Source organism: Gymnoscopelus microlampas (genome assembly GCF_963454915.1).
Source record: "Gymnoscopelus microlampas genome assembly, chromosome: 23".
NCBI classification, from domain to species: Eukaryota; Metazoa; Chordata; class Actinopteri; order Myctophiformes; family Myctophidae; genus Gymnoscopelus; species Gymnoscopelus microlampas.
The window spans coordinates 23,830,483-23,840,039 of record NC_139960.1 but is presented as its reverse complement, the minus strand read 5'-3'; the positions used below and the strand labels follow the sequence as shown (position 1 = coordinate 23,840,039).

The 9,557-nt window shown below is 42.1% G+C and overlaps 1 protein-coding gene across 1 annotated transcript; it reads left to right on the top strand.

The window, feature by feature from the left end:
- Nucleotides 1–2,649: 2,649 nt before the first annotated feature.
- On the top strand, nt 2,650–4,182 carry LOC311039589 (amphoterin-induced protein 2-like; the record flags this gene model as incomplete). The annotated part of the gene is made up of 1 exon (XM_084049529.1): nt 2,650–4,182. The coding sequence occupies one exon, from the start codon at nt 2,650–2,652 to the stop codon at nt 4,180–4,182; it is 1,533 nt and encodes a 510-aa protein (XP_083905655.1).
- Between the last annotated feature and the right edge of the window lie 5,375 nt (nt 4,183–9,557).

Here is a 9,557-nt window from a genome sequence, read left to right as displayed (position 1 = left end):
GACTTGCAACTCGACCTCCAGGTGAACAGTTGTCCCGCTTTTCAGACCATTTTGAAGACTGAACAACGTAGCCCAAATACACTTTCGAGAAGTTACCTGGGATTGAACCACAGATCACAATGCATGCGCGCGGTCTGAAAAGTGCGCATTTTGGAAAAGCAGCACGCAGGATGCTGCTATAGACCTAGACCTACAGGTGAGTTCTCGGTGCATTTATTCACTTTGTAGATTATAGGCTATATTTTATTTTCGAAAGAGGGTAATAGAATAGGATACTTTTTTTGCCAGCAAGTTTCAGTCAGAAGCTAAATGAGCTTCTTACAAAAATATATATATATTATTTTATTATATTACTATTACTACTCGTTTATATGATGTTTTTGCATAGTACTGTAGGCTACATTTGTCTGTCACTAAATGTTTCGATGAATTGAATATACAGGACCCTAATGGAAACCATAGTGCCATAGTGCTTTCTTAGGTTTAATCCCATGTAGCATCCCTTTGTATAGAACTGTACTTTTCTGTGCTTTTTTTCAAACTGCTAAATAAAGTATTCAATCAATCAATCAAAGCAAGTTTCAGTCAGAAGCTTTGTTCACGCCTTAAAATAAGCATTGTGAGAATAGAATAGAATAGAATAGAATAGAATAGAATAGAATATGCTTAGCAGAAAGTGTATAGGCTAGTAGCCTATTCCTCATAACGTTATTTATCACAATCTGGTAAGTGAGTGAGAACAAAGAAAAGCCTACTCCCTCCCTGATGCAAATCCATGTCTTTTGTTGCTGTTACACATACAGATGTGTGTGCATAGGTAGGTAGGTAGGTAAAGATAGATAGATAGAGAGATAAATAGATAGATAGATAGAGAGATAACTAGATAGATAGATAGATAGATAGATAGATAGATAGATAGACAGACAGATTTGCCCCCCCAATCACTTGCATTGGACTAAAATATCTTGAAGCAATCTAATGCAATAGCAAGCTATACTTGTATTCCATTAGCTGTTCTTTTCACCTTGGGTTGAATTAATTGTAGCCCTCAATTAACTGAAGTGCACTCAATACCGACATGTTTTTTGCATGTATTGCAAGTGATGTGACACGTTATTGCGAGTGATGTGACACGTTATAAATAATGTTAAATATACTTGAAGACTTGAATTGTTTTACATTTTCATGAGATATTAAAATGCATGTGGTATACAGGTTAGTCATGCATTGTCATGATGCTACATGCTCAAACACATGAACCATAACAATTTCTAGGAGACTATATTTGAAAGGCAGAATAGTGGCAGAATGAAAAAACAGGGTCACAGATCTTAACCCAGAAGCGAAGATTTGAGTAAAAAATGTTCTTTTTTTCAAGATTTGCACAAAATTTCACGATGGAAAACAAATAGCAGATCTACAAGCTCGCAGCTTGTGAGCTTGAATATCTGCTATTTTTGAATAGCCAACGCTAAGATCCTAAATGACACAGATGCTTTCCCGGTCTTAATGTGTTAAATTGGATTCATAACCCAGAACGTCACGTGGCTGACAGATTAACACGTGTACCACGTACCATAACAATTCAGCTTTTCAAGCCTCTGTTCAGTTCATTTGAAAAGCGATTCTGGGTTTGGTGAGATGTCCTCCAAACATCCCTGACCTACAAGGCCTGCTAGAGTTTTCTCTATTCATTCATTACACAGAGCCGGTAGCAGCAGACACCTGTCTGTCCTCACATATGCGAATCTGATTAAAGACTAATTACTAGTCATTAAATCTGTAAGAATCCCACCTGTGTCACTTCAATTAAGTATCACATTAGCACCCGTCCTTCCTTGTGATGGAAAATGGGGTGCTGTATGACAAAATCATCATATTTGAACTGAGGAACCCCCAAAATAATCATATTTGAACTGGGGACCCCGCAAAATGACCCCCCAAAATAATCATATTTGAGTTAAGGCATTACATTTAGTTTGACTCGGTTCCACAGATAAATAGTGAAAATAGCAAATCTACAAGCTCACAACACCTCTGCTATTTTCACAAATTTTGCCTCTGTCTTATATTATTTTTGACAATTTGGCCAATGTTTGACCAGTTTTTATAGTATAGTTTGTCAATTATTTTTTTTGCAGTAATGGTCTTTCTTTTCTTTCTGTCTTTATTAATTTTTTGTCTTAAAAGTCCTTAAATTGTCACTCCACTGTCATCTGGGGACTCCCTCAAACCCACAGGTTGAGAACCCCTGCTGTATTGAAGTGTTAAAAGAACACAAGAATTTCCTCTAGCCTGGTATAGGCAAACATTTAGAAACAACACTTTTCACCTTGCCTTGGCAGACCATTAGTATTCCACACCTGCCATCACACAAGTAATGACAGAGACTTTGTGGCTTTGTGGTTAATGATATTTTGATTAATATACACCAGATCAATTACAGCAATCATTCCCCAGTCTGGTGACAAATATTTGTTTTGATGTTCCATGCTCATATCTCTCTCTCTCTCTCTCTCTCTCTCTCTCTCCCCTATCTCATTTATTTTTCCTTGAAGGGAATACAAATATATTTCTGGATCACTGACCTGTCATGTGTGTGGCCTGTGAGACGATAACCTGACTTTCAACCCTGGGGAGAACAAGAGGATGCGTCCAGTTGTGTCAGAGCTTCTGTTCCAGGCCCCTGGTGGAGGCCCTGCCATCTTGGCGCTGCTCATCTCCTTGTGTCACGGCTACGCTGCTTCCCTGGCGACATGCCCGCCCAGCTGCCTTTGTGCCAGTGACATTGTTTCCTGCAGCGGCCACAATCTGTCCCAGGTGCCCTCTGACATCCCAGAGTATACCTCATGGATGGACCTCAGCCACAACAGTTTGACAATAATACAAACAGATTGGATTGGCCGGCCATTTGACCGGCTCACCACGTTGATTCTCAGTTGGAATTCCATTGGCCAAATAGCATCGGACATCTTTACCATCACACCCCACCTCCGTCACCTAGACCTCTCCTTCAACCGGCTCACCACCCTGAACACATCCACCTTCCACGGACTTGGGGAGCTGGAGGTGTTACTGCTGTTTAGCAACCAGATTACCCAGACTAACCCGGGGGCCTTCAGCGGTCTTCACAGTCTCCGAAAGGTCTATCTCTCTGGAAACCGACTCAGAACCTTCCCTCTGGAACTCTATCAGGGATCTGGAGGGTCTCGTAACCTGTCCTTCCTGGATCTGTCGTCCAACATGCTCTCTGAGGTACCGATCCAGAGTCTACTCGCTCTGCCTGAGCGCCAGCAGTCTGGGGTTTATTTACAGGGGAACCCTTTGGTCTGTGACTGTGCTCTGCTTGCCATGCTGGAGTATTGGACCTTGAAAGATTATAGTCCCTTGGTGGACTTCAGAGATGATTATCCATGTAGAATGACTGGAATTGGAGGGCGACTGGGGTTAAACTGTGGAGGGAGCCAGTTAGGTAAAATATCAAATGACTTGCTTACTGGAGGGACTCACCAGATAGAGCCAGGTGACTGGCTACAAGTGCCATGCCCAGGGCTGGCCCTTCCCCCCAACCAGCCCAGAGTGGAGCCAATTATTTTCTGGATAACGCCCAGTGTAGTGCTGCGCGGACCTTCCCACGATCCAAATGGCCGCCTAATGATACTCCCTGATGGCAGCTTAGAAATTAGAGGGGCAATCATGGAAGATACCGGTATGTACACATGCGTCGCAGCCCGCGGTCGGCCCTACTACCCCGGCGATTCTGTGGAGGTCACCTTGCTAGTTGGAAACTCAAGTGTCTCAGGGGGCTCTGGGTATGGTGGCGCAGAACATTTCAACACGGCGTTCACCACCTTGGCTTCCTGCGTGGTCAGCATCATTTTGGTGCTGCTCTACCTCTACCTCACACCCTGCCGGTGTCGCCAGGGCAGGGGAGAGGGGGGCGGGAGACGGTTTGGTGGAAGAGTCTTCCTCCTCTGCTCAGACCCGAGGGAGGCTGACTCCGGAGACCAGAGGTCAAACGGGAAGCGGGTGGCTTTTCTAGAACCCCACGCGAAGGACGGTGATGAATGTGAACCGAAAACGCCATCGGTGAACTCGGCTCATGGTAGCACAGAGGGAATCTTGAAAAATGGAATTAGGGCAGTGGGAGGGGCACTTGCAGACCCTGCTCATGTGGTGTAGCTGTAAAAATAAAAGAAAGAAAAACATATAGCATTGCTTAAGATTGCAGCAGTGTTTTTCAGTGTCTTGTTTTCTCTGCGTTTCTGTTATTTTCCCTTCGATTTGAGGTAGTAGAGCCTGCCCTGTAGATTAGTTATTTGCAAATGCATTGTGGATATTTAGCACAAGCAGAAATATCTTTCCTTTGTAGGCAGAATTTCAATGATGTTTCTGTGAATTCTGTTGACCCGTTTTTTTCTCAGTATTTTTGTAATAATTGTATTCATACTTTAATATAAAAATATTGTGCAAAGTTGTTATAAGTATTATAAAGGTAATTTAAATGAATGTAATCAGTCCACAATATGCTGTTCCAACATATCAACAAGGACTACTGTAGTACTGTACACTAATATACACTAGTACACTAAATGTCTCTTGAGTTCTGTTTGGTTTAACCACATGAAACCTAAGCGTCCCTATTCTGGGGCGAGCATTAGGCGAAAATAGCAGATCTGCAAGCTCACAATGTGTCGCGTTGTGTTCTTATAGATCGGCTATTTTTGGCAAAGAGATTTGTTGCATTGGGAAAAAAGCAACCGAGAGCCCTGGGGGACCCTTGTCAACGCAGTATATAGCGTTTAAGTGGCTAATTTAGTTTATTTGTTCATCAAAATTTAATATGATGAACCTGTGAAGAAGAGTATGAAGAGAATAATAATGCACAGATCCAGTGTGTGATTTAGTTACAATGCAGGTGAGATGACAAGTGAGAAAAGAGGCATCTCACCTCAAAACACAGCAAGAAAGAGATGTACTTACATCCTATAATCATAGGTCTTCAACAGGTGGTCTGGGACCACTAGGGGGTCCTCAGATTTACTACAGGGGGCCTTAGGGGAAACGTTCCCCAAAAATAGCCGATTCACAAGCTCACAACGCGTCGCACTGCAATGCGCTGTGAGCATGTAGATCGGCTATTTTCGGCGAAGGAGATTTTGTGTGGGAGAAAGAGCAGACCAAGAGCAGACAGAGCCAAAGGTCAAGTTTACTAAGTATTGAAGATGTAAATGGTTAAATGTCTGAAAATACACATTAACATGAATCGAGCATATTAATAGAAAGGTTGATGTGTAAACAAAAAACGTAAACTTAAAAATGAATTAATCAACACTGATGATAGTGCTGTCAAGTCTATGAAGCTGATCTAAGAAAACTATGAAAAAGTTTAATCTGTAATGTAGTGGGGGTCCCTGCTTCATCTCTCTCTCAGCTAAGAGGTCCTTGGCCTGAAAAACATCGAAGACTCCTGCCATATATACTTCATTAACGGAGTACCCCGGGGCTCTAAAGCCCACAACACGTTGTTTCGCCGAATGTTCGCCCCCCAAACCCCAGAGTAGGGTTACTAGGGAACACTGGCTATACGGTCAACTTGATACTCTGACAAACACAATAACAGCTCATTGGGGACATCTTGACCATCTTGACAACTGGACAAAGATAACGTATGGAGTGGTCAAACATCTCTAATAAAAGGTTCACGGAAGAATTGTTAGCCAGTCAGCCTAGATCAGTGTCAGGGAAATCAATGGGGGGGCTATTGTCAGCTAGCCTAAAGCCCACCATGACCCATTTCTTTCTGTCCTTCCCTCTGTGTGGTAGAGTGAGTTTATAGGTGTCAGTGGGCCTGTCGATAATTTCCTGTTTCATCTATTGGTGTCTTTTGATACCACCGTATGAATGTAAAAAAAAAATGGTGTTGTGTTGTTTTCCTTTTATTCATTTGCAGGGTAAACAGAGATAAAATAGCTATGAAGACAGGATATTATTGTTCACGGACTGCAATAACTGACTAACTGAAAATAGAATGAATTTCACAGTATTGCAATGACTTGTTAATGTAAACAACACAGACAAATGGTTAACCAAAAGTAAAACATCAAAATGCAATGCGTTGTGAGCTTGTAGATCTGCAATTTTTGCTATTATTGAAAATGTTTGAATTTTTTATTACATTTTTTATTTTATGTTTGACTGCAATGAACGACATGCCGAATACAAGGAGGCCAGGTTAGAACTAAGTGATTAATGTGATGCTTTTGGTCTCCCTTTTCAGCTTTTGGCAATTAACAAGTCTATGTAAAATAGAGATTGCATAATTCTACATTTCAAGTATCTGCAAATGACTGCGGTACAAAGGGCAAAAAGGGCCATTTTATAACTGTCTCACTCTTTCAGACATGACAGACCGATGCCAGGTGTTGAACAGATGCTCCAGGTACTAATGAAACCCTTTGAGACTAATTTAAGCACCCCCTGCCATTGCTGTGACACAGCGCTGTTCACAGGTCAAGGGTGTACGCACAGCAGTTGGTCACATTTTAAGAAGAGGCTTGAAGTGTATTGGTACTACGCACTGAACTAATGACTAGGTTACTTTAACAGTTGACTGAATAAAACCAATAAACTTGTGAAAAATCACTATCCTCATGATTCCTCTTATTTTGTATGTTTGTTGCAATTACAGAATACAATATTCTCTCCTGTCATAAAACTGGGACACAGATGCAATAGGATGCCTCTGAGGTATTTCAGCTCCCTAAGGCCCAGGCCAGTATAAATTTAGTTAATAACTGGCTATCCATAATTCAAAAGCTGTAGGAGTATAATGGTTAATGGATGTGTGGGTTGTTAAACAGGAACAATAATGTGAGACCATTTTAGATCAGATGTCTACTCAGAGCATGCTCCTTTTTTCTCTCATTATTATTTGTTATTATATAATTTTGATTATGTTGGTGTTACGGGTCCCAGGGCTGCTGGGTACCACAGTGACAAAGCTGCTCCTGAATTAAAACAGGAAAAGACACGGAACAATGAAAAGACTTGACTTGTTGTTTCTCTTTCCAGAATGTAAGTGACAATCTGTTGGTTTTATTAACCCAACTATCAAAAATCATGGCATCACAATACATTTCACTTCTTTGGTTCAGTAGTGTTCTTCATTTTCACATTAATCACAATTTCAGTTCACCAAAATACATGTTCAGATCACATTAATTCACCTTTGCATATATTCACTCTTTATTCAATACTTTAAATACCTGAATTGACCCTTTATGTTCAATAATACTCTTTAGCACTAAAGTATATTTTCCACAGCATATGACTGGCTTGGACACTGTTTAAAAGTGCATTATCAAAGTGCCATTTTAAGGTGCACTGTCCCTTTAACTACTGGCTACCAAACGCGACGATCCTTCTGTGCTGCTCACAGGACACTGAAATGAAGGTTTGGAATGCTTGTGTTCCACAACATTGACAAAATATAATATATAGACAATAACTTGAGGTGTCATCATAACAGTGCATGTTTTCATGAATCAAAGCATAAACAAAACAATAAAACCCCAAATCAAACTATTCATTGTGTACAGGAGCCCTTACAAACACCCCGCTCTGAACGCCAGCTATCTAAGTGTAGTGCGTATATGGGGAGCCTCGCCCCCGGCGCGGGCGGGGACTTCTTTCTTCTACAATAGAAGAGTTGGGTGCATGTCGCCTTTCCGACATGTCGCCTTTCCGACATTAACGTTACGAACCCTATACCTAACCGCACGCGGAAGTCACTAGTCGGAGTGGCGAGATGTCAGCATGGAAGGAACCCCCCAGAAGAGTTAGGACGTCACATTCTAATGCAACCAAAATACCCAATCTCGGCACCGGCCTAAGTGGCGCACCTCGCTAATCATTAGACCCCCAACCCACTACCGCTGGGAGTCTGGGTTCGACTCCCGCTTGGGGAGAAACTTTTTCTGTCATCCGCGGACTACTTTTTTTCGCCGATAAAGTATAGTTTGCCGTTGGCACAAAATGGCGTCACCCATGGACAGTTTCAGTTTCATTCAAACTTTTCCTCCGGTAAAAGACGTCACTTTAAACACTCATTTACCCAATAACATTTAGCGAAAATATCTAATTACTAAAGCCTGCTCTTATGAGGTACATCATTGGTTTGTTTACATTGTACTGACCTGAATTAAAACAGGAAAAGACACGGAACAATGAAAAGACTTGACTTGTTGTTTCTCTTTCCAGAATGTAACTGAAAGAAACCGGAAGGGGTGCTCCATTATATTGGGTCCCCAGAGAAACTGGGCTAAGAACAAACGTTCCGTTTAAGAACAAACGTTCCGTCCTCACTGCTCCACGGATGTTTCACATGAAATGTAAACAGTAGTAAAACGAAAATAATGATCAGACTTTAGAAAACATATAATTGGGGTCACACTCTCTTGGAGGGGCCACACTGGCCTCTTCACAGAATAGGCAACCGGTCACAAATAGCCTACTATTAATTTATTCATTTAAAAAAATATTTTCTACCATGTTGGAATGGAAATAATATGACATCTTGCCATCACATTTAGGGAACCTCATAAAGCATTTGCAATAAATCATAAATGATATTGACAAGTCAGGGTCTAATAACACGTGTGGCTTCCCTGTGGCATCATGTTGCTGATGTCACTCTTGCCTAAATATGGAGGGTTGGCTGTGTGGTGGATCTGAGATTATGAATTCACAAAATGTAATCAATATTCACTCAAAACGATATTCAACAAATGTGAAACATATACAGGGATTGACTTCCTTTGCCTACTGGCAGGGTGCACAAGGAATGTGCAGCTCATCTGTCCAGTGGTTTGCAAAATTGTGCGTCATGTCATAAAAACGAATAATAAAAGTAATGTAGGCTAAATGATAAATTCATTCACCACACGCGGCAGCATATTTCCATATCCATGGTCATAATGGGGACATAGTTAGAATAGAATATTTTTGTATACTGTAATTTTAGCAAAAGTTACTTCCTGTCAAACACAAACATCCAGTGGGATTACATCAGCAGATACAAACCACCTGAAGCTCAACCTGAAGCTGATGTTCTGATGTTCCTCCCGGGGAAGGGCTGTCCGCACCGAGACATGGCCATCACCATTGATAATGCTGTGGTGACGTCAACTCGGACTGCGAAGAATCTGGGTGTGACCCTGGACGATCAACTGTCGTTCTCGACAAACATCGCATCGATGACACGGTCCTGCAGATTCCTCCTCTACAACATCAGGAGGATTCGCCCCTTCCTCACGGAGAAGGCAGCCCAGGTGCTCATCCAGGCTCTTGTCATCTCCCGCCTGGACTACTGCAACTCCCTCCTTGCTGGTGCTCCGGCATCTGCCATCAGACCTCTGGAGCTTGTACAGAAAGCTGCGGCTCGTCTGGTGTTCAACCGCCCCAAGTTCTCCCACACTACTATCCTTCTCCGCTCTCTACACTGGCTCCCCGTAGCGGCTCGCATCCAGTTTAAAACCCTGGTGCTAGCCTATAGG